Below are 26,378 nucleotides of genomic sequence, written 5' to 3' on the forward strand. Positions count from 1 at the left end.
TAACCTAAGTATTAATTATTGTAACATAAGTATTGTTGTTCTAATGGTTGTATGAATTTTATACATTTGACTAATATTTTATCAATAATAATAAATTATTATTCATTTTCATTATATTATTAATCAAGGAAAGACGTAAAAGTGATAAATGTATCATAATCAGATGCCCAACTAATGTAATTATATCTGTGAAACGCTTCCCGTAACATTGTAATAACAAATAAACACAATATGTACTCTCAATAAAAATCAAATAAATTACTTAAAAATGTTTTGCCAGTATTTATTCAATGCCCGATATCACAATTCTGATATATTAATATGAATAAGACTCGATGCTCCGCGGAGGCTACATGGAGTAGGTGGTTTTGGAAGACTGGGTGGCGGCAGGGAGGTCATCATCCTGGTTCCCGATGCACTTCTTCACGTACTGAAAACAAATTTAAGATATCATTAAAATATTGAAAAAAATAATATGTACCTACCACGCGCAGTCTCTCCATTTATTTATTTCACATATACGGCACAACATGTGCCATTCACATACTAATTTACAGAGAATAGTACAGCAACATAAGGAATGCAACAATATAAATGTAAGTATAATGGTATAATCAGTAAATAGTAAGTAAGGTTAAAAGTATGAAAAAACAAAGAGATATAAATATAATATAAGTAGCAATCTGTAGTATAGTAATAAGTCAAAGTAAGAAATTATATGTAATAATATACAATAAAGTAGTATAAGGAAGAATGAAGTGCTTATAAAATGTCTAAAAGGCATTAAGAGTTTGTAAAAAATAAAATAAAAGATATTAGAAAATGAAAGGAATAAAATATATACTTTTTTTTTGTTTTTAATGAGTTTTTATTATTCACAATGTACATTTGTTACATATAAATTTTTTATAAAATTAGCGACCGGTTTCGACACGTCCGTGTCATTAACTAGCTATTTTAAAACTAAAGTTTAAAATTAAAGTTAGCTAGTTAATGACACGGACGTGTCGAAACCGGTCGCTAATTTTATAAAAAATTTATATGTAACAAATGTACATTGTGAATAATAAAAACTCATTAAAAACAAAAAATGTCTAGAAATTGTTACATAGTGAATGCCAAAGAAATACAAAAAAATTAAAATATATACTATTATAATATGAAAAGGAAACAAAAGTAATAAATTACGTAAATCTACCGGGAGAATCGCGTGTATAATAATAATGTGCGACACTGCTTGACAGTCCGATAAAGTTTTACATAGTACCTATGATGACTATGATATATAATGCACTGATATCAGCTTCTACCTATCGAGTACTACATAGTAGTTTTTAATCTGAAGTACATAATCATTATGATGGTATGGTATTAATCGAAATTTTTTGTTTTATGCATCTTTTATGTGATAATAGACAATCAGCGTGATCGATGTTGAAATATTCATTGCCTAATCTGTGCAAGCGATGGATTATTGAATTTTGTTCTGCGTTAGTTCCAGTATTGTTGCAATAATAAGGTGACTTGAGTCTAGTTGGTCTACAGGGAACATGGTAATTTATCAACGAAGTTAATTCAGGGGAGTCAAACCAGTGATTGTTTATTTTAAATAAAAAAATTAGATCATTAAGTATTCTTCTATGTTTTAACGATAATAGATGCATTAATTGTAATAATGAATCATAATCAATGTCGTCAGAGGGAATTCCTAATTTGAAGTTAATTGTTCTGAGAAATTTGTGTTGGATTCTTTCAATGGAGTTTGCATGATTTTTGTAGGAAGGGTTCCATATAGACGAATTATATTCTAATTGACTTCTGACTAGAGTTGTATCAAGTAATTTTAATGTATGGATATTTTTGAAATCTTTAGATATTCTAGTAATGAAGCCCAACATTTTCATTGCTTTACTAGTAATGACATTAATGTGATTAGTAAATGATAATTTACTATCAAAGATTATACCGAGGTCCCTAACTTCAGGTACAGATAATAAAATGTGGTTGTTCAGTGTATAACTATATTTGATGGGGTTTTTTATTCTGAAAAAACTCATAATTTGACATTTTTTAATATTAAGTAGGGTTGTTTCGGAGAATTTGAACAATTCATCAAATTTCAACGTTCATTTTCGGGTTCTGTGAAAGACTTATTCAAGTTCTGTTATTATATCATTGTAGGCTAGTTGCTTGACAAAACTGAAATAAAAACAGAACTTGAAAAAATCTTTCACAGAACTTGAAAATGAACGTTGAAATTTGATGAATTGTTCAAATTCTCCGAAACAACCCGTCCTAAGTGTAAGTTACTTTAATGGAACACCACTCTGCAAATTTTTTGAAATTGGATTGTAGGGACAAACAGTCATAGATATTTGTAATGATTTTAAATATTTTCATATCATCAGCAAATAATAATATGTGAACATCAGAGAAAATAGAAGTGACATCGTTTATAAACAGTATAAATAATATTGGACCTAAGTGTGAACCCTGAGGCACACCGCTAGTGGCTTCGAATTCGTAAGACAATTGTTCTTTGATACATACAGTCAGTATACGTTTTGATAAGTAATCCTTAACCACTCAGAACATTAGAACGTCAAAAGACGTAAATATGATAATAGCGGTCAAGACATTAGAACGTCTTTTCACGTAAACGCGCGAGATTTTACAAAAATCGATTTATTTCCATCACTAGTATACGGATTGCCATGATTTAAAAAACAGAGTATCGATAATTAATAACGCTACGCGTCTGTATTCAAGAATATCTATGGAATGTAGAGGTGCATTATCTAAGTCGATTGGATCTGTCATCTTGTTCGTTCATAATTTATTGCGTTTCTAAATAATTTATTAAAAATATTTTAGTTTGGACGGTTAATATTTTGAGGTGACTAATAGTTTTTAATTATATTTCTTCAATATATAAAGTGTTATTTCTTTATGATACTCAGAAAAAAGTACATTTTTCACAGCTATGAAATAATGGTCAGCGATTTTTACATATTTTTGACGTTTTCAGAAAATGTATATTTAGAAACGCAAATATTTACGTATAACAATACAATACGATAGTGAATTTCATAATATTTCCAAAACATCTTTTAGAATGAGGCTACGTTTCCCAAAACGTGAGTTATGAAGCTTTTAACAAAACTCGTAAATATCACAAAAATTTTCACGTTTTAACAGATCGCAAAGGAACACAAAGTAAATAATAGTCTTTGTCCGAGAGGTTAATACAGTGTAATAGTTTACCACTTATTCCAAGTTTTGACAATTTATTTATAAGGATTTTATGACAAACCTTGTCGAACGCTTTACTGAAATCCGTATAAATTGAGTCAACTTGTTGCCTGTTAGCGAGAGCACATGAGATAAAGTTTTCGTATAGTGTAAGATTAGTTAGAGTAGATCGGCCAGAGACAAAACCGTGTTGAAATGAAGAAATATTAAATTTTACACAAGAACATATTTTATGAAGAATTAACTTTTCAAAAACTTTCGGTATCGACGATTGTATGCATATTGGTCTGTAATTTTCAACTAAAGACTTGTCTCCGCTTTTAAATATTGGAGTAAGAAAGCTGTTTTTCCATATTTGCGGGAACTTACCCGATGAAAGTGATTGTTTAAAGAGTAGGTATAGTGGGTAAGAAACGCTACCTGCACAGTTTTTAAGGAATATGGGGGGAATTTTATCTGGTCCTGAGCAACATTTAGGTTCCAGTAGTTTAATACAAGCCGCTATGTCTTTAATTTCAATATGAATCTGGGATAATTCTTAATTTATATCTGACTCGAAGCTTGGAATTGGTTCGTTAGGTATATCTGCTTCATACACATCTTTAAAAAAATCTGCAAACAAATTGACAATTTCATTAATTTTACAGGAAGTTTTCTGTTTGTGGTGCATAGTTTCAGGTATTCCAAGATTATTGTTATTTAGTGATTCATAATACTTACTATTTCCAATTGAACGTTCAACATTATTAATATAATTCTTGTAACAAATGTTCGATAGTTTATTGCAATTTTTTCGTAGTATGCTGAAATTTGAATAATCAGAAATGTTTTTAGTATCTTAGTAATACTCCATGCTTGCTTTGGATGCTCCGCATCCCTTGTGTTTTAGATACTAGAGTCAAATAGCTTTGAACTTATTTTTCCTAGCTTTAAGGGTATTCTTAAAATATATTTAAAAACTTCACACTGATAGATGGCATTATTTTCAATATTGTTGAATAAACATTATATATTATTTTAACACGTTTTGCTTTTTAATATCGAGATGAATTATTATTTTGCGCCCGTACATAAGATATATTAATCATTGTAAATTGTTTTTTCTACCTATAAAGCTCAGGTCTTAGAGAACGGCATAAAAACGCACAATTTTATTGCAAAATTAACACGTAAATAGTAAGTTTGTAAAACTCGTGCGTGTCTGTATACAAAAAATTATTACTTAACCAAAACATATTTGCAAAAAAGAGTGCATCTCAAACTTTTAACGGTATAAAGCGTAAGTTTAAAAGAGACAAACGATAGAGGATTGTTGAATTCAGTAAATTAAATCAATGCCTGGGGAGATTGAATGTTATGTTATTCTTGCTAGCGTTAACTAGACCCTTTTTATCCCACTTGCACGACGTATGATGGTGTCATATGTACCTAAAGTCTTGATTTTTGGGCTGAACATCGTGGTACGTCCATATTACAAGGTTCCCGATTCTGTACACTTTTAAAGTCGGAGGCGGTTTACTTACGTTCCCCGCGAGCACTTAGGCCATAGGCCCATTGTACTATCTCCCATTTTACCTCATTCCCTTGCCAGTAACCCGGTCCCTTTTATGAAGTTCACCAGGGCTGTCATTGGATATGTGGCGATGTCTTCTGGTTCCACACTGTGTCTTCCCAGGTATCTGAGCCTTATTCCCAGCAGAGCGGGACATTGGCACCATAGGTGAATTGGTGTCTCTTCCTCCTCTTCACATTTCCTACAGATGTTGGTGTTTTCCACTCCCAACAGTTGCATGTGTCTCCTGAGATGGCAGTGTCCCGTTAATAGTCCTACCAGTTCCCTCAGTGAGTTTCTGTCCATATCGAGTAGTTGCCTGGTTCGGTTAGGGTCCGGTCCGTTTATGAGTACTTTAGATTGCCTCATTCCGGGTGCCTTCTTCCATTCCTTCCAGTGTTGGGATTTGACCCACCTCTTGATATGTAGTTTGGTGTGGCATGCTGCTACTCCTACGGCCGGCTCGGATCCCGCAAGTGGTGCTTTCGCCCCTTTCCTTGCTAGTTCGTCAGCCCGCTCGTTGCCCTCAATACCTTTATGTCCTGGTACCCAGAGCAGGGTTACTTTATTGATGGTCGCCAGTTCTATTAGGATAGTCCTGCATTCCATCACCAGTCTGGAGTCGCATCGGTTACTTTCCAGTGCCATTAAGGCCGCCTGGCTATCCGAACATATGTTTATGTTCTTATTTCTGTACCCGATACTCATATTCTCCTGTGCGCAGGCTAAGATGGCTGTCATCTCAGCTTGAAACACAGTGCAGTGCATTCCTAGAGGTATACTGAGTTCCCTCTTAGATCCCTGTAGACAGACCCCGGCCCCTGTTCCTTCCTCCATCTTGGACCCGTCTGTGAACCAGATTAGTTCCTGTTTGGAGTTTGGACCTGGGACCGAGTCCCATTCCTCCCTTGTGGGGTACGTCACTTTAAACAGCTGTCCGAAGAAGTATTCGGCTTGCTTGCCGTCCTGCTTCATCCCAGCCGTCGGACTAATTGCCCTCAGTCTTATTCCTATTTCCGTGTGACTGTTTCTGGGCAACTCTCCTCTCCATTGGCCATTGCAATGTAACCTGTAGGCTGCCGCCATCGCCGCCCCCTCTATTTCTATGTTTAGTGGGGGTAGGTTCAGCAGCACTCCCATGGCTAGTATTGGAGTGGTTCTCATGGCTCCTGTGATGCTTCTGCATGCAAGTCCCTGTATGTGATTGAGTGTGACCATCACTGTTTTCAGTATTGTTCTCCTCCACCAGACCAGGGCTGCGTGCATGATCCTTGGTTTTACAACGGCTGTGTAAAGCCATTGCATCATTTTAGGTTTGAGACCCCACGTTCTGCCGCAGATTCGCCTAGTTGCCCACATCAGAGCACAGGCCTTTCTGCCTACAGTTTCCACCTGGTTTTTCCAGCTCAGTTTGGCATCTATGATGACTCCGAGGTACTTAACCGTGTCAGAGGGTTCTAATTCCTTTCCATAGAAGGTTGGATTGCTCCATCCTTCTAGTTTCCTTTTACGCGTAAAGATTACTAGTTCTGTCTTGTCTGGGTTTACTGACAGTCCTGTTTCTTCACACCATTCTTCCACTGTTGCCAGTGTTGACTGTATAAGGCCTCGGGTTGTGTCTGCATCCCAACACCTTATTATGGTTGCAATGTCATCCGCATACCCTTGCGTATATAGGCCCCTGTTGTTGAGTTTCCGGATGAGGTTGTCCACCACCAGGCTCCACAGCAAGGGTGATAAGACCCCTCCCTGTGGACACCCTCGTGTCACCAGCACTTTGATGCTTACCTCACCCCTTGTCACCGTAAGTATCCGGCCTGAGAGCATGTTCCTCAGCCACCTTCTGGTGGTTTTGTCGAGTCCATGTCTTTCTGCCGCTTCATCAATGGATTTAATAGTGGTGCAGTTAAATGCTCCCTCTATATCCAGGAATAGCCCTACCGCCAGTTCCCCAGTCGCTTGTGCCTGCTCCAGTTTGTACACCAACCTGTGCAGTGCCGCGTCGACTGACTTACCTGCTTGGTAAGAAAATTGTAACTCGTGGAGGGGCTTCTCTTTCAGTGCCCCGTCCCTTATGTGCCTGTCCATTAGCCTCTCCATTGTCTTCAAAAGAAATGAGGTGAGGCTAATTGGGCGGAATGCACCTGGTTGGTCGTAGTCAGTACACATTTTTTACTAGTGATATATATTTTTTCCAACGAAAAGTTTTATGAGAGATTTCCTTCCATAAATATTCTCTGTCACTGTCTAAAATTTAGGAATCGTTCAACGACACCTAGAATTTTATGCGTTGGAATTACATTTTTCAGCGTTTATAATTTGTGAATTTATCGACGTAACTATCGCTTCTTTACTAAAATCAACAACAGTATTTTTTCTGATGTGGAAGAAAAAATTCTCCTTCTAAATAATGCACCACCTTTCATAGTTTTCTTTATGTCTTCCCTTCACGTATAATCTTCGAGTGCTACACCAGTAGCCTGACTTGCTGAATGAAGAATGTCGTGGTCCAAATAATAATTTTTAGTAATTTTAAGTGCTGGCGACAAGCGCTTGTCTATTTAAACGCCTTCCAGAACGGTCAGAACGAAATGTGGTTGAATCATCAATTTGATATGAAATATCGTACAAAAAGTTATTTATGATATGACACCGTATAAAACGGGCTTCATGTATCCAATATTATTCACCACCAAGCAATGTAGCTACATAACTACTGATAATCCATTCCATGCCCTTTCTCAGTTTTTTGCTTGAAAGTCAAAAAGTAGTACGCGGCCCATTTATAAAAACCTACAAAGTGGTTATAATTGCTAGATGTAGAAACAATATCTCATGTGATCAATCCATCACAATACATAATATTGTAGGTACCGATTATGTGTTCGCTAATAGGTAATTATAATAATATTATTATGAGACGATGTATGAATGTGAATCATATATTTGAGTCAGGTCACGTCAAGAGTCGGACGCATGAGGCGATGCCTCAATGTGAATAAAGCAAGATGCGTGTGCCGCAAAAGTCAAGTGTTGATCTGTCCTCTCTCCCTGCCCCTGCGGAGGATCTGCTTGACGGTTAGTTGGTTAGTTATTTATTGATAAATACCGCACACGAGTCCCAACTGCTCCCAACCGTCTGAAGCCAGTAAGACTATGGCATCTCCAATGTTGTTTGTTTGTTTTTGAATCTTTATTTAGATGTATGCAATTTTTTTCATACATCTAGTAGGAAAATATAAAAAATACAAAAAATAACAATTACATTTTAAGAGAAAAAGATAAATACACAAAATTATATTATATAAGATATCTACGTGACAAAAATAATATTGGTGAGTATGTTCAATAATCAAAAATGATTTTTTACATATAAAGCACATGTCCTACGAAAAGTGCTAAGGCTTGGGGCTTCCTTTATGACATTTGGTAGGTTATTATAAAGTTGTTGCCCTTTATAAAACGCGCTGTTTTGTGTGCATGAAAGTTTAGTTTTGGGAAGCCTAAAATCTCTGCGTCTTCTCGTAGGATAATAAGGAAGTTGAGTCCATTTTTTTTATCAATGTTCGCATTCAAACTTAAATACTGGTATTTAAGTTTGTTTTCATAATTAAATTAATTCTCAAAGTTTAAATTTTATTAAGCCCGCCAAAACGACCGGAATCCGAGCGGTAAGAGGCGGGGTGTGGTGTGACGTCATTCGAACTGTGAAAACCACGTCGCTTAAGCATTTTGTATGGAAAAATTTGTAATTCTTCAACAATGAATTCCAGTAATTTTTTTACCAATGTTAACCGTCTATTAGAATTGATGTTATTAAAAAAAAAAAGAAAATTGATTAAGATTTCATAGTTAACCTCTCAGACAAAGACATTTATATACTATGTGTTCCTTTGAGAACTGTCAAAATGTGATAATTTTTGTGTTATTTACGAGTTTTGCTAAAAACATCATAACTCACGTCTTGGGAAACGTAGCCTCATTCGTTTTGTTTTGGAAAGATTATGAAATCCACTATGGCATTGTGTTGTTATAAGTAAATATTTGCGTTTCTAAATATATATTTTATGAAATCGTCAAAAATATGTAAGAATCGCTTACCATTATTTCAAAGCCGTGAAAAATGTACTTTTTTCTGAGTATCATAAAGAAATAACACTTTATATATTGAAGAAATATAATTAAAAACTATTAGTCACCCCAAAATATTAACCGTCCAAACTAAAATATTTTTAATAAATTATTTAGAAACCCAATAAATTATGAACGAACAAGATGACAGATTCAATCGGCTTAGATAATGCACTTCTACGTTCCATAGATATTGTTGACAGACGTGTAGCGTTATTCATTATCGATACTCTGTTTTTTAAATCATGGCAATCCGTATACTAGTGATGGAAATAAATCGATTTTTGTAAAATCTCGCGCGTTTACGTGAAAAGACGTTCTAATGTCTTGACCGCTATTATCATATTTACGTCTTTTGACGTTCTAATGTTCTGAGTGGTTAAATTAATATTTTAAGTTAGAATATTTGCTTTTCCCGCCCGGTACGGTACTTTTACGGTATTGCCGTCGCTACTTGTTGACGTTCCCCGCGCGAATTCAGGACCACCGCGCAGAAAAGTAAAGACCAAAAGTAAAATAACGGTTTACAGCCCAGTTCACTGTGAGACTTTTCTGGGCGGCCGGCGGCCTGAAGTGTATCACATGCTATGTGACATGTATAATAATAAAAACTTCCAAGTTATGCAATAAACAACATAATATTATAAAGCACTATACGAATATGTATCTTTAGAAATCCATTTCATATAATAATAACAACAAATACGTACATATATTTGACAAACCCAAATAAACCTTTGGCCTCGATTAAAGAATCGAAGAAACTAAAACCTGCTAAGCAGCTAAAATATGCACTGCTAGAATATTTATTTAGTACAGCTTCATATTTTAATAAAGGCGTATTAAAAACATCAGCTAACATAGCATAAAAGTTACCAATGGTAAATAAATTTATATAATATGAAGTTTCATTATCAATAGTATATATAAAGTTTAATTGTGGTACGTTCCGGAGTGGTAGATACTTTTATTATCGCAAATTTATAGGGTATTTCGGTATGTGAAAGACCACCATTCAGAATTGAAGCCTTGCTTCAAATGCTTTAGCCTCTTTTTAGTGACTAGATCTGAATAACCAGGTACTTACCCACCTTGTTTTTCTCCATCTCTTTCACCTCTTCTCACCTCTTTTCACCTCTCTCATCTAAACCGACCATCTCTCATGTAATAGAAAGAGATGCACCATAGGTGATCCGTTGTACGTACAAGTCACGACACATGTGACGTCAGAATTCTTTCGACCAATCGTGGAGCGTATACAGTCTATTGCTATTGAATGCTTTTTCAAGAACGTTTAACTAATTCTAAGAATAATAATATAGAAATATATTTATATATTTAGAATCGATATTTTTTGATCTACATGAACATATTTTTTATAAGTCAAAATATTTTTCACTCAACTTCCTTATTGTGAACATTTTCATGGTACATAATATTTCTTTGCAGATAATTTGGGAGCATATTATTTTGAAGCTTATACATCATTGTTAACGTATTATATATTATATGTTGTTTGGTTGTCATCATATTTAAATTTTGTAACATAATTTTAACTCTAGTAAAAATGTTGCATTTTAAAATCATCCTCATCCCCCTATTTTGTATAACCTGTAGTTTATTATTTTGGGCTTCGTTACATAAGAATAAAACACTAGAACAATAATTTAAATGCGGAGTAACAATAGAATTGTAAACAAGGCGCGTTGTCTTTAGGTCCAAGTTATTTCTGATCCTTTTTAGGAATCCAACTTTTAATGTTGTGAGGCGTAAGAGGAAGGCGGAGAAATTCCTAGCAAATATTTGTGAAAATGTGTATATTATTTTGTATCCAGTATCCAAAAAGTTGCAAAGTATTCGAATTTACTCACTCCCGCGTTCTTTAGGACGGATTGTTTCACAGAATTTGAAGTATTCATCAAATTTCAATGATAAAATTCAAGTTCTGTGAAAGTTTTATTCAAGATCTAATATCATTTCATCATGGGTCAGTTGTTTCACGATACTTGGATAATAACAGAATTTGAATAGGACTTTTGCAGAACTTAAATTTAACTTTAAAAATTGTTCAAATTCGGTGAAACAGCAAATCTTTGAATGCCAAACACATATTCAACAAGAGCATCCAACATACAAAAAACGACTTAAATGCTTATGGGTATAATGCACAGAATAGCATAACATACTATGAATTAAAGTAATCCTCATGAAACCCTCCACGTATCCAACAGAAACGCTATTTATAGATTTCGGGGTGCCCCGAGTAGAAGATATATTCAAGAAAAATGCTAACTAACTAACTAACTAACCATCACGCCGTTTCTCCGCAGGGGTAGGCAGAGAGGACGGACCGCCAAACAACTCGGTCTTGGCACACACTCCTCTTTGCAATTATCCAAATTTATAAAGATAATATAATCAAAAAATTTGAAACCCACTTATCTTAAAATATCAATACAATATCAAAATTCCAAAATGTAATACCAAACAAATGCAAAATAACTATAAATATTTAGGAATAAAGTATTTCAACAACCTTCCGATTGAAATAAAGAAATTAAAGGATATTAACATACTTAAACTAAAACTGAAGTTACTCTTTCAGAAATAATTAACTAAATAATTGCTTGTTTTTCCCTTCATTGATATTATTATTTATCAGTCTATACTCATCTCCACTGTATTTATATTTTGTCTCTTTATATATTGTTCCTACCATATATATATACTTACTTATAGCATAATGATATTCTATTTTTCTTATAATTAGTGTAACTCTCTCACCAAGCACAAGAACCAGTTTCTTCATTTGTGAGATTGCGAACATAAATATATTTTAAATTTTTAAATTTAAATTTATTTATTTATTTAACGTCCAGAGGGCTTTTACATGGTTGGTAGTATAATTTTAATTTGACAAATACTTTCAAACATAAAAAATAAGAATAAAATTACATTTGATAAAAGCTATGCAACAAGTCATACAAACACAAGAAACAAAAACAGAAAATTACAGCTATTTGTTGGTTTACATGATGTGTTTAGGAGTATTGTTGAAATAAATGTTTTAAATGATCCACAAAACTTGCCAAGTTGGTATTGAATATGTCAACATCACCCAAGTAATGATTTCCCATGGTGTGAAGTCGTTGTATCGGAGAGTGGGCAATGTAGTTACGCTTATGTGTGCTGCTGTAGAATATTGTATTTTGTCGTGTTGTTACTGTGGGTGTATGTATGTTTATAAGTTGCAGGAGTTCACAACAGTCGAATTTAGAGTTAAGTATTTTGAATAAGAACGTTAAATCGTTTATTTTACGTCTATCTTCTAATGTATGTATTTTTAGAGTATTTAGTAAGAAATTGTATTTTAAGTCTTCGACAGGGATATTTAATTTAAAATTTATAAAACGTAGAAATTTTTTTTGTATTCGCTCAATGTTGTTAATGTGAATTTTATAAGATGGAGACCAAACTACTGAGTTATATTCAATTAGACTTCTTACTAGAGATACGTATAATAGTTTAATGGCTTGCAAAGAATTAAAGTTTTTAGTTGTTCTTAATACGAAGCCTAGTGTTTTCATACCTTTGTTCACAATTTGATGGATATGATTGGTGAAACTTAGTTTTTCATCCAAAATAATTCCAAGATCTCTCATTTCCGTGACTCTTTCTAAAGCTATGTTATTGATGGAATATTCGAATAAAACAGGATTTTTGTTTCTGAAGAAAGTCAAGGTTTTGCACTTTACTACATTTAAAAATAAATTATTTTGAATGCACCAATCTCTAAACTTACTAATATTTGACTGTAGTATATGGCAATGATTTATATCAGTTATTTTCTTGTATAGTTTGACGTCATCTGCAAAGAGCAATACCTCGACATCGTTGAAGCAATTGGTTATATCATTGATGAAAATGAGGAACAAAACCGGGCCAAGGTGACTACCTTGCGGTAGGCCACTGGTAGCCCGGAAAGCTTTCGACATCCAAGATTTAATCCAATAAATCCAATAAACATCTAACAAAATAAAGCGCTCGCGTTATACACTGCTCCCCACATTATATACAATGAACATTCGAAAATATCGGTTTTCAGGTCACCATTGTTGAATGTTGAAGCAGTAGGTAGTTATTGCCCGAGACCACTTTTGCAATACTAGGCCATTTGTGAACTATGAGAATAATGTTATTTACCGAAATTATAGGTTTCGTAATGTGCCAACCGTATTTTTGTATTATTATGCCTCCGTTCTTCCTGCGGAAGTACCGGTCTCAATTTCAAAATAATATGGTCCACCTGTATTTCAAAAATAAAGTGTATAATGAGTTTACGGGATAATTGCTATGTTTAGCTATGTGGATTTATACATTTATCGTCTATTAGCCACATCTAAGGATATTTTAAAGATTTGTTTGTTATAATAAACCTGTATTTAAATCTGAAAACGTTCTTTGAAGATTCAATTTATGTTAGTACATATTCGACAAATTTATTATTTAAGTGGGTGAGTCCTTTAATGTAATATAATAATATTTTGTAATATAAATATATTTTTTATGTACTTATATTATATCCTGTACCCACTTATATATATTAAATAAAAAAAAATTAAAAAAATAAAATAAAAGTGGATTGTTTTCAGTATTGTTTCAGATTGTATATAAGATTGGAAAAAAATAAACCCTAACTTGTTGGTTGACTAGAATCTGTTGGTCCATCTTAAGGACGTGTTGGTAGCGGCGGATGCAGTTGGCCATCAGTATCTTAAATAGGTATAGTAAAAGTAAACCCTAACCTGTGGGTTGACTTAAATCTGTTGGTCTATCTTTAAGACGTGTTGGTAGCGGCGGATGCAGTTGGCCATCAGTATCTTAAATATAGTAAAAGTAAACCCTAACCTGTGGGTTGACTTAAATCTGTTGGTCTATCTTTAAGACGTGTTGGTAGCGGCGGATGCAGTTGGCCATCAGTATCTTAAATATAGTAAAAGTAAACCCTAACCTGTGGGTTGACTTAAATCTGTTGGTCTATCTTAAGGACGTGTTGGTAGCGGCGGATGCAGTTGGCCATCAGTATCTTAAATATAGTAAAAGTAAACCCTAACCTGTGGGTTGACTTAAATCTGTTGGTCTATCTTTAAGACGTGTTGGTAGCGGCGGATGCAGTTGGCCATCAGTATCTTAAATATAGTAAAAGTAAACCCTAACCTGTGGGTTGACTTAAATCTGTTGGTCTATCTTAAGGACGTGTTGGTAGCGGCGGATGCAGTTGGCCATCAGTATCTTAAATATAGTAAAAGTAAACCCTAACCTGTGGGTTGACTTAAATCTGTTGGTGTATCTTTAAGACGTGTTGGTAGAGGCAGATGCAGTTGGCCATCAGTCAGTGGCGGCTTAGGGTAGATTGGCACCCGGGGCGGTTTTGTATTGAGCACCCCTACTTAAAATAAAACACCGAATACTAAACATGCTTACGAGACTTTATTTTACTGAAATATTCGATGACATTATCAAAATTTATTTTCCTGTCTCTTTCAATTGATAAAATCGAAAGATTGGTTAGTCGCGCTTGGCTCATTGTGGATCTTAAATAAGATTTTATTAATTTTAACTTTGAAAAGCTTCTTTCACATGAAGCCACCGAAACACAGATTGTCAAAAAAAATCTTAGACACAGCGCTAAACTTGGAACTGACTCAGAATAGCCCCATTTTACAATGAATCTGAGGAGCTCCAATGTAAATATAAAAGATGATCGAACGCCAAATATCGCTCTCCATACAATTCCATGAGGCCTGTCACACCTAGCGCTTTTATGCGCAGATGAACCATAGACAGTACCCATCTTACGCCGTAACCGCTCCTGAGGTGATATATGAAAAGTTATGCACCCCCCACTCCGCGGTGAACAGGGAAGGGCGTCATTTTAATTACGGAGCTGCCTAAACGGGCGGATGACAGCTGTCAATTCAGTACAAAGAAATGGTATTTCGTGGCAGCTCTCTAATTCGTCTGACTCCTTCCCCTACCATAGGAAGAAATATTTTATAGCGTCGTGTGAAGGTAGAAAAGATAAGCGCTCGCGGTTCAAAAGATATCTGCTTGCGCTTTTATAGCTGTGTGTGACGCAGGTCTTATTTGGCTGCACAAGTGTGTTGTCGTTGTCACCCCTTGGTCCTTGGTACCCGGGGCGGACCGCCCCCCCCGCCCCCCCTTTAAGCCGCCACTGCCATCAGTATCTTAAATATAGTAAAAGTAAACCCTAACCTGTGGGTTGACTTAAATCTGTTGGTCTATCTTTAAGACGTGTTGGTAGAGGCAGATGCAGTTGGCCATCAGTATCTTAAATATAGTAAAAGTAAACCCTAACCTGTGGGTTGACTTAAATCTGTTGGTCTATCTTTAAGACGTGTTGGTAGAGGCAGATGCAGTTGGCCATCAGTATCTTAAATATAGTAAAAGTAAACCCTAACCTGTGGGTTGACTTAAATCTGTTGGTCTATCTTTAAGACGTGTTGGTAGAGGCAGATGCAGTTGGCCATCAGTATCTTAAATATAGTAAAAGTAAACCCTAACCTGTGGGTTGACTTAAATCTGTTGGTCTATCTTTAAGACGTGTTGGTAGAGGCAGATGCAGTTGGCCATCAGTATCTTAAATATAGTAAAAGTAAACCCTAACCTGTGGGTTGACTTAAATCTGTTGGTCTATCTTTAAGACGTGTTGGTAGAGGCAGATACAGTTGGCCATCAGTATCTTAAATATAGTAAAAGTAAACCCTAACCTGTGGGTTGACTTAAATCTGTTGGTCTATCTTTAAGACATGTTGGTAGAGGCAGATGCAGTTGGCCATCATTATCTTAAATATAGTAACAGTAAACCCTAACCTGTGGGTTGACTTAAATCTGTTGGTCTATCTTTAAGACGTGTTGGTAGAGGCAGATGCAGTTGGCCATCAGTATCTTAAATATAGTAAAAGTAAACCCTAACCTGTGGGTTGACTTAAATCTGTTGGTCTATCTATAAGACGTGTTGGTAGAGGCAGATGCAGTTGGCCATCAGTATCTTAAATATAGTAAAAGTAAACCCTAACCTGTGGGTTGACTTAAATCTGTTGGTCTATCTTTAAGACGTGTTGGTAGAGGCAGATGCAGTTGGCCATCAGTATCTTAAATATAGTAAAAGTAAACCCTAACCTGTGGGTTGACTTAAATCTGTTGGTCTATCTATAAGACGTGTTGGTAGAGGCAGATGCAGTTGGCCATCAGTATCTTAAATATAGTAAAAGTAAACCCTAACCTGTGGGTTGACTTAAATCTGTTGGTCTATCTTTAAGACGTGTTGGTAGAGGCAGATGCAGTTGGCCATCAGTATCTTAAATATAGTAAAAGTAAACCCTAACCTGTGGGTTGACTTAAATCTGTTGGTCTATCTTTAAGACGTGTTGGTAGAGGCAGATGCAGTTGGCCATCAGTATCTTAAATATAGTAAAAGTAAACCCTAACCTGTGGGTTGACTTAAATCTGTTGGTCTATCTTTAAGACGTGTTGGTAGAGGCAGATGCAGTTGGCCATCAGTATCTTAAATATAGTAAAAGTAAACCCTAACCTGTGGGTTGACTTGGATCTGTTGATCCATCTCTAGGATGTGTTGGTGGAGACGAGTGCAGTTGGCCATCTGCTTCTCCAGCAGGCAGAGGGTCTCCGGGGAGGCGTACTTCTCCGGGCTGTCCAGGAACACAACCATTCCGTCCTTCTGATTGATTACTGCGTAGATTTCTCCATCCTCTATCTGGGATTACATATTATTTTGATTTATTTAAATATGTCACATGTTCCTTTTAACATATGTTTTTATTTGTTAATTTTATTACATAAGCCGCTTTAAAAAACGTTATATGTATTGTACATATAGCATTTTCATTTAATTTTCGTCAAGCAAGATGGGAACCAACAAAACTTGCTCGTTGTAAGCATTTTTAGGGGTCGTTTGTTTTTCTTTTTATGATATATTGTTTATTTATTTATTTTTTTATTCTAATTATTTTCTTTAATGTTTTAAAACAAAAAAATAATCATGAATGTCCGGAGGTTAAGTGTGCTAACTTCGGGAGGTGATTCTACATGATGGTAGAAGTAAAAAGATAAATAACTTTTTTGAAATACCTATTGTGTTTATTTTCCCGTACAAAAATATTTTTCCATAAAAGAATATTTATTTTCCCATGCTAACAATTCAACTTTTTTACCTAAAAATATTGGAATTTCGAAAAAAATTCTAAAATCATGTAGAATCCCCCCCCCCCACAAAAATTAGCGCACTTTACCACCGCCAACCTGTATATGCAGAAAACAAAGTATTCATTCATATTATAATATACAGTAGAACCTCGTTAATTCGAAATCCACCGGACATCAAAAATCAAATTTCGAATTAAAAAAAAAACGCCGAAAATCGATTTTCTCGGCCGCCTGTTCAAATCCAGGTGGAATTTTAGTTGTAAATTCGTATTAATACCAATTATTTCTTTATTTTCGCGGCCGATTACCGTAGCGGCGGGCCCTTTAAATTCAGATATTCGAAATAAATTCGCAAAAATACGGTATATTTCCGTGTAAATCGAAAATGCGCGGCCGAATTCCGTCGCGGCCGACCCTTTAAATTCAGATAATTGATGTAAATTCGTAAAAATATGATATATTTCCGCGTAAATCGAATTTTATTGGCAGTTTTTCGTCGCGGCCGACCTTTTAAGTTCAGATATTTTAAGTAAATTCGTAAAAATATGTCATATTTCGGCGTGAATCGAAATTTTTCGGCCGATTTCCGTCGCGCCGTATTTTTTAACTCGGATATTCGAAGTAAAGTTAGTAAAAATACGATATATTTCCGCGTAAATTGAAATTTCGCGTCCGATTTCCGTCGCGGCGGGTCCTTTAAAATTCAGATATTCGAAATAAATTCGTAAAAATACGATATATTTACGCGTAAATCGAGATTTCGGGGCCGATTTCCGTCGCAGCGGGCCATTTAAATTCAAATATTCGAAATAAATTCGTAAATATACAATACATTTACGCGTAAATCGAAATTTTGCGGCCGAGTTTCGTCGCGGCCGACCCTTTAAATTCAGATATTTGGTGTAAACTCGTAAAACTACGACATATTTCCGCATAAAACGTATTTTCTCGGCCCTTCAAACTCGGATATTCGAAATAATTTTGAAAAAGTACGACATTCCAGTGTAAATCGATTTAGATTTACAAAATAATAATACTAATTAGGACGATGTATAACCACGTAAAAATACATTTTTCGGCGTTTTACCGCCACGGCTGACTTTTAGATTCAGATTTACGAAATATTATGATTTATTTTCGCAAAAATCAATTTTTTTCGAATTACACGAACAAATTATCGTGCGCGGACAAAAATAAATTTCGAATTACGAATTAACGAATTTCGAATTAAAAAAAATTTTGTATGAAAAAATTTTTCTGCGGAAATTTTTTTGACGAAAATTTCGAATTACGCGTTTTTTCGAATTATCGGGGTTCGAATTAACGGGGTTCTACTGTATATCCATAAAAGCTTTTACAAATATGTGATACACATAATAATTTTGTGAAACATTTTTAAAGAAATAAATAAAAATTTGTTAAAGAAATTATAAAATAAAATGTAAATTATAAAACAAAGAATAATAAAAACTAACATCAAAATTTATTTATTAGGTATTTTATTATAGCCTTCTTGTAACTAAAATCCGTGCAGTTGAACACATGTACTATTTCTGAGAAAGTATTGCCAACTGCGTGCAATCTAGCTAACAAGTGAGTATCATGAGTCAGTCCTGATATCGCTGTTACAATTAAAAATAATTTTTGATTGAGTATTTCTTGAGGGTATATGGAAGGTAAATAGGCTAAGTAAATCAGGGCTGTCTATAATATCAGAGGGTACAAAGTAATATATATATAGTAGAAATAAAATGCATACCATATTCTTAATATAACTCTCCGCCTGGGCTGGACCCGCCAGCTGGACTCTGCTCGCTACGTCCGACAGAGAGAGAGTTAAAAATGTCTTTGTTAGGCGCTGGATATCCTTTTTATACATAGATGATAAAACCTGAAAGAGATCATTTTATTTTAAGATTGTGATCATAGGAACTAACGTTCGAGGTATTTTAAACATTCATATTTGACGATCATCAAATCAACGATCAACACCATTGTGAATTTTTGACATTTGAACGATGCCTGTTAAACCAAAGCCAACTCAACCCAGGGTAGGACACTGAATCAAGTTGGCTGCCTTTTTATGTAAGATCCACCTACAGAATTCTACCTTCACACATATTTCTTCGACATACACCTTCATTAAAACATTTTAACACTAACTTAACAGTTCGAACCTTGAATCATCTCAGGTTAACCCATCCAAATGGATGAACCAAAACTATAAATGTACAATAAGAGAAAATCATCCTTGGCTGCATTGGTAAACCGCAGGTTATGCCTTTGAGGTTTTGCCGTGGTTTGAACCGAATTTTAGAGCAGCTCGGTTGATAATAGCAGCCCCTAGTATTTCAAGTGAGACTTTTCTTAATTATTTTTAATCATTACTAATTTTGAAATGTCAAGTATTTTACCTGGTTAACAAGCCCCATGTTGTGATCGCGCTGAAACGTGTCTCTGTGCTTTTGTACTATGTGTTGTATGGGGGTGTCACTGTGTGGTCCAGCCAGTTCGTGATACGCACATGACAGCGGCTTCAAAAATCTTCCAACCACTTGAGATGTGTATTTTGGGATGGGCTGTATCTGTAATGGAAGAAAGTTTCAATATATCTATTAGATTGTTACATATAAACAAAAAAAAACTTTAAAAATTTTACTTTCCTAAAACTATAAGAATCAACGGCATTTTGATTTGTTCTTGGGCCTAGTTAAATTTGGGGAGGGGAGGCGCTAAAGACAAATATACTTGAAAAGTGGGCAATAGGGCAAAAAGGTTGGGAACCTCTAGTCTAGATTATGAATGATAATATTATTATATATGTATTTGGAGTTGTAGAGAAAACTTGTAGGACAAACCTTTCCATGCAGAATCAGTGAAACCAAAATGTATTTCTTATAAGCTTCCAGCATAATGTGCGAGACGGCAACAGCCGGTGTGGTGATGGCCACCTCGAAGAAATACAAAGCTCGATCGTAGTTCTTGATGGTGGCATAGATCATACCTCCGTAATAGTAATATAAAAGGAAATGTTTTGAGTCAAACTGCCCGCCAAGCTGAAATTAATCAAGTAACAAATTATAGTACACAAAGACTGCTCCAAATTCACTTAACTTTACGTTACCATGCTTGAGGAATAGCTTATTTTTTTAAGAATAGCTAAAATTGAAAGCTGTTATTGTGAAAGCTTGTGTAAACATAGGTAACATGGGTTGCCACCAGTGGCCAGTTAATAAGTGCTGCCGAGAACCGAACAACCAACAAAATTTCCGACATTTTGACAATTTTGGTGATTTTTCTCAACTACCAAACTAGGCTTGTGCCTGTATTATGGTAGTCATACATGATTTATGCAAGAATAACAATAATAAAACATAAGGGGAAAGGAAATTGTCGAGGTAAAACAAAAATTTGAAAAGTGCATATTATTATAGAAGCCATATTAGAAATAAAAATAAAGATAAAACTGATTGATTAAAAAGATATTTCAAATAAAATAGAAATAAAAATATTAAAATACATGGAAAAAATTATGCCAAATTATCTTATATTATTTTTTTTTTGTTTAACTGGTGAATCTTGGTAAGTACTTATCTGGAAATGTACCTATTTACGGTCACATTGTCACATTTGAATTTAGCGATATAAAAAAATAAATGATAAGAGTTAAAACTTTTTTTTTTGCAAAACAGTGTTAGAAACTCATGTATTCTTTAATGAAGGCTCATCATGGCTCGACATGGTTAACAACAATAAGAAACTTGGTTCAATTATAACGTCTCACAAATATCTTACGATGAGTACCTACTAAGGCTAAGGACTCACGGAGCGATTTTTACCCGCGCCCGCCGCGGTTGCGGGCCCGCAGCCTCTGTAGAATGCAGATATGTATGTAAAAAATTAAAGCACATTTCACGACGCGTTTTACGCCCGCGGCGTGTGCGATTGTTTGCGGGGCCCGCTGCACCCGCGGTCATCTTGTACCGGCGGCGCGGCCGCGGTCCCGCGGCCGCGGCGGGTTGCCCCCGCGCGCTCTGCGATCGGTTGGCGGGCGAGTTAGTGGAACTCAGTCTTGCAACCGCCCGTCTTGCGATAATCAACCGCCAAGATTGCGGGCGATAACCGCGACCGCGGCGGCTGCGTCACCGCAAAAAAGAGCGGTCTCGTGAGTTTTGAAAATAAAACTCCATTCCGCCACCGCAGCGGACGCGGGTAAAAATCGCTCCGTGAGTCCTTAGCCTAAGCGTGCATCACCTGCATTGCGACTGTACCTATGTTCGTAGCAATTCGTTTTCGATTGCGATATGGAATTTGACTACTTTGTTTGGATAATCTGTGAACAGTCGAAAGCTTGGAGTACATACGATTCTTTCCCAATATTAGCATATTCGCGGACGAAGATCTTGCTTTTACCACCACATCGGAAGGAACAGTTTGTTCAGTAGCATATCAAATAGGAACACGGATGTGTGCTATTGTTGTTGATAGTGTCTTCAATTTAACATCTACTCTTTTTCAGCCAATATTACGCTCACAGCTCTCTTCGATACAAGTTATAAAATGTTATTATGAGATGAATGATTAGTTGTTGTCAAGCGCTGTCTCGCAGTTATACCATGTCTGGGAAGAAGTCCCCAGATTTGGTGGTTTTGAATTTTAAAGGGAGAAAGGGAGTTTTTCAGAAAAAGGTACGAATATTAAAGATACGAAACCTAGCGAATTTTAAGCAATGGTATAATCATACATTTTGTTCAGTGGCCATATATTAACAAGATGGTTATAAAATTTTCGCTAAACGAAAGGAGCAGAGAAGAGAGCTTCTTTATAAATAGGTATGTACCTAATATTAAATTTCTTATCTGACTTATTTTCGCCGCCACTGGTTACCACTATGGGTATGGGAAGGTTAACTTGTAAAAAGGAGAGATGTTCTTGATTTGCCGAATCTAATAATGCTTCCAACTTTACTTATCATACAATAGCGAAATATATATATGGTGTCCGGAACTCGTAGTACAAACGGAAAACTGCTGAATCTACATCTACATTTTTCACCAACCAAAAGATAAAAAAAATAAACTTTTGGGACCAGGTTTTGTCTGACCAGGTCTGTGCTTAGACGCATTTTAAGACATTAAAACCCATAGAAACTATTTTTTTTTTTAATTTGACCTTAAAAATTCAACTTTGGACTGGATTTACATGAAACGAAAGCTCAAAACAAAAAACTATACCACGAAACCGCCTCCAAATAAGTGATGTAGATTTACCAGTTTCCCGCTTGTACTACAAGTTTCCGGACACCGTGTATCTACATTATAGATTTGGCAAACAGGTTGACAATCATTTAATAACTCTACAGCTAACTTAGTTAGCACAATTAATGAAGGGGCTGGTTTGGAAGCTTCAACTGGTCTCTTGACTCATCGCCTTGCGCCGAAGTGGGAGGGATATATTCATATGTCCGTCACTCCTGGACGCACTGATCCCTAGATTCCTACCCAACCCTTATACCCTTTACCTTAAATATAAATTATTTTCCTCGGGGCTTCCTGTGTGACGTTAATATTTTTTTAAAAAACTATGTCTGGGTTACGATTGAAAAAATTTTTAGAAGGAAAAAATAAACAAAAGAGTAGATAAAATCGTTTGAAGAAGATCCTTCCATAACCCGCTTCAAGGTATTATCCAAACCGATGGCAATATAATATGTACATAGTTCCTGTTTTTGTACAAAGTACAGGCAGGCAGGGGATTTTTCAAAACAGCTACAATAAAAATTGACATAATAACAACTACATTATATATAATACATATTATGTACCTCAGCACTTATTCCTGTAATATCCAATTCTAAAAATTCCAGTGCTGGCTTTATACACTTTGATAAAAGGCAGAGTTGATACAGGTCAGCGTGAACTGATGTGAGCTGTGAGTCAAACAATTGGATCTTTCTGATTGCTCTCTTCAAGAGTTCAATTCCCCGGAGCGGCAGCTTGGTCTCCACTAGGTGGTTGGTCAAGAGATGGCACAGCTCAGAATCTGGAAAAAATATTTTAAAATTCTAGATTTACACTCCTCTTCTACGCGGCAATTTTTGTTGTAGTTGGATTAAAGGAACAAATATAATATTACTTACACATGTCTGGAGAGAACCTGACTTGCTCTCCATTGCAGCCCGTGATAAACTCTTGTACTTGTTCAAACATGGTGCTGTTGTCAACCCCCGGCGAAGACTGCAAATCAACATTTAAAATTATTAAGGAAATTATTGTTAGGATATGCAAATAATAACTGATGGGCAAGTACCTGCCTACCATAGATGGTAACTGATAATTGAAACCTACCATATATTCCAAATTTGAAATCGGTATGAAACGAAATAGAAGGAATACAAATAAAAGTGGTGACATAACCAAATATCCTATAATTAATATTATAGGGTATTGGACATAACTTCAGTAAAGTTGTAGCCATGTAGGTATACTTAATAACAAATTTTCCATAATATGGATGAGCCTTAACACAATTCATTTTCCAATGGACAAACGCAGTAATTAAGTGTGTAGGACTATAAATGATGTTGTCTCCACAGCACTATTTTGAAATGTTGTGTACCAATACCCGCACAATATTAGGAATACAAAAATAAAAATAAAATAAATTGATTAATTTAAGCATTTTATTCACAACTAGAACACTGTATTAGTAATTTTGAATACCTGAGGCAAAGAAAACTTGGCGCATAGTACGGCAAGAACACCCAGGGAATGCTGTTGAAGATCTAAAGTTTCCAAAACTGTGCTCAAATGGAGACTATTTCTGTGCAAAAGCTCTTGACTTTTACTAATCAATTCACAGAGTTCTCCAAAGTTCCCTAGAAAAAAAATCATTCAACAATAATTACACCAAATTCAACTAACTAACTAACCATCACGCCGTTTCTCCGCAGGGGTAGGCAGAGATGATGGACCGCCAAACAACTCGGTCTTGGCACACACTTCTTACCTCATTCACATTCTTACATACTCTTCTATTATTCTGACTCTTGACATGGCCCGAGTTTCTGATTCACTTGATCGTGCCATGTCTTCCTCGGGCGTCCCCGACTTCTGCTACCATTCGCATTTGCATCATATATCCTCCTTACACTCCTATCTTCGCTCATTCGCTCTACATACCCAAACCATCTAAGCGTCCACTCTTTGCGGGTCTCCACATTCCTCACACAATCATACATGGTTTTACCACACATACGCCTCAGGGATGTCATTTCAACAGCATTCAATCTACTTTCATCCTTTCTTTGCCAGTTCCATGCCTCACTTCCATACATCAAGGTAGGTGATCAAGGGGTAGGCAGAGAGGACGGACCGCCAAACAACTCGGTCTTGGCACACACTCCTTGCCTCATTCACATTCATACATCGTCTCATACATACTCTTCTATTGTTCTGACTCTTGACATGGCCCGACTCAAGTATCTGATTCACTAGGTCGTGCCATGTCTTCCTCGGGCGTTCCCGACTTCTGCTACCATTCACATTTGCATCGTATATTCTCCTTACACTCCTTTCTTCGCTCATTCGCTCTACATGCCCAAACCATCTAAGCGTCCCTTTCTTGATCTTACTCATTACGCTTACATCAGCCTTGTACTCTTTGCAGATATCCACATTCCTCACACGATCATACATGGTTTTACCACACATATGCCTCAGGGATCTCATTTCAACAGCATTCAATCTACTTTCATCATTTCTTTGCCATTTCCATGCCTCACTTCCATACATCAGGGTAGGTACCAGCACTCCGTTGTGGACTGCTAACTTCGCTTCTTTGGACAATTTTTTGTTAGCGCCAACTGCGTTCAGTCCTCCATTATCGGAATTACCTGCATTTACCCTTCTTTCAATATCTCTGTCAGCCTTCCCATCTCTCGTAAACATACTTCCTAAATACACAAACTCATCCACCTGCTCCAAGTATTCCTCATTCACAGCTATATTTCACACTGTTTTCATACTCTCTCTCTTTCAAACACCATTACTTTAGACTTACTTACATTCATCATTAACTCATTCTTCATGCATACTTCGTTCATCCTAGACACGAGAGACTGTAGATCATCTATACTATTAGCAATCAGCACCGCATCATCAGCATACAACAGGCAACATACTTTCAAATTACTCGAATTCGCGCCCAATCCCACCTCTTTCAATTCTTGCATACAATTATCCATGTATAGATTGAATAACCACGGTGACATTACGCAGCCTTGTTTAACATTTTTTGTAATATCAAACAACCCTGTAAAACCACCGTTTACCCTAACACATGCAACGCTTCCCTCATACAGAGACGCAATTGCCTGAGTCAGATTTGTATTCACTCCATACTTGGACAAAACCTTCCATAGCTTTTTTCGTGTCGACTCGGTCGTATGCTTTTTGTAGATCTACAAATGCACAGAAAAGTTTCTGGTTTTTTGCCAGAAACTTCTCGGTGAGCATACGCAATGAGAAGATCTGGTCCATGCACCCCTTCCACTCATAAAAGCACCTTGCACATCCCATATTTTATCCTTTGTTTCCTTTCTTACTCTTTCAATCAAAATTCTACCATACAGCTTGCCAACTGAACTTAGCAGGCTAATAGTATCTTCAATTTTGGTTAGAGTGAAATAATAATATTAGCATGAGCATTTTACCATCGTATTAATTAAATTTCATGCAAGCACATCATTTTGATAAAATCATGAACTAATATTTTTTAAACGTGTTAATATATGATAAAAATGCGTAGTACGATATAAAGGCATATCATTTTAAAGAGCGCATGTTTAAATGTATTTGTGCACACCGATAGTGCTTTAAAATGGTTTGAAACTCCCTCCCGCAGCTCTCTCTTACCCCGTAGTAGTCCTACGATACAGTTATCACCAATATTCAAGCAACAATCTTTTTTTAAATTATTCTGCTGTCAGTCTCCCATTCATTATAAAAAGCTATTGAATCAAAATATAAATTTTACCTGAAGTTGACAACGTTCGAACGTTGTTAACAAATTGTTCCAGCGCAGTAGCCATGGCGTGATAAACAGTTTGAATAATAGATTTGTTTTCGAAATGCAATAAATGACATTAATCAACAAATTTCGGCGACAGTCAAATTTTCAGGATTGATGTCATAGA

General features: G+C 35.8%; 1 protein-coding gene across 1 annotated transcript; it reads right to left on the reverse strand.

The window, feature by feature from the left end:
• Positions 1–269: 269 nt before the first annotated feature.
• CSN3 (COP9 signalosome subunit 3) lies at positions 270–26,378 on the reverse strand. Its single transcript, XM_089633706.1, has 9 exons — positions 26,219–26,378; positions 23,905–24,059; positions 23,322–23,418; positions 23,007–23,224; positions 20,041–20,238; positions 19,597–19,767; positions 18,942–19,073; positions 16,551–16,733; positions 270–430 (listed from the first exon to the last, which is right to left on the reverse strand). Exons 1-9 carry the CDS (start codon positions 26,271–26,273, stop codon positions 350–352), a joined length of 1,290 nt encoding a protein of 429 aa, XP_089489832.1. The 5' UTR covers positions 26,274–26,378; the 3' UTR covers positions 270–349.

This window comes from Hesperophylax consimilis, chromosome 7, assembly GCF_061612785.1.
Source record: "Hesperophylax consimilis isolate HC1 chromosome 7, BYU_Hcon_1.0, whole genome shotgun sequence".
Classification (NCBI taxonomy): domain Eukaryota; kingdom Metazoa; phylum Arthropoda; class Insecta; order Trichoptera; family Limnephilidae; genus Hesperophylax; species Hesperophylax consimilis.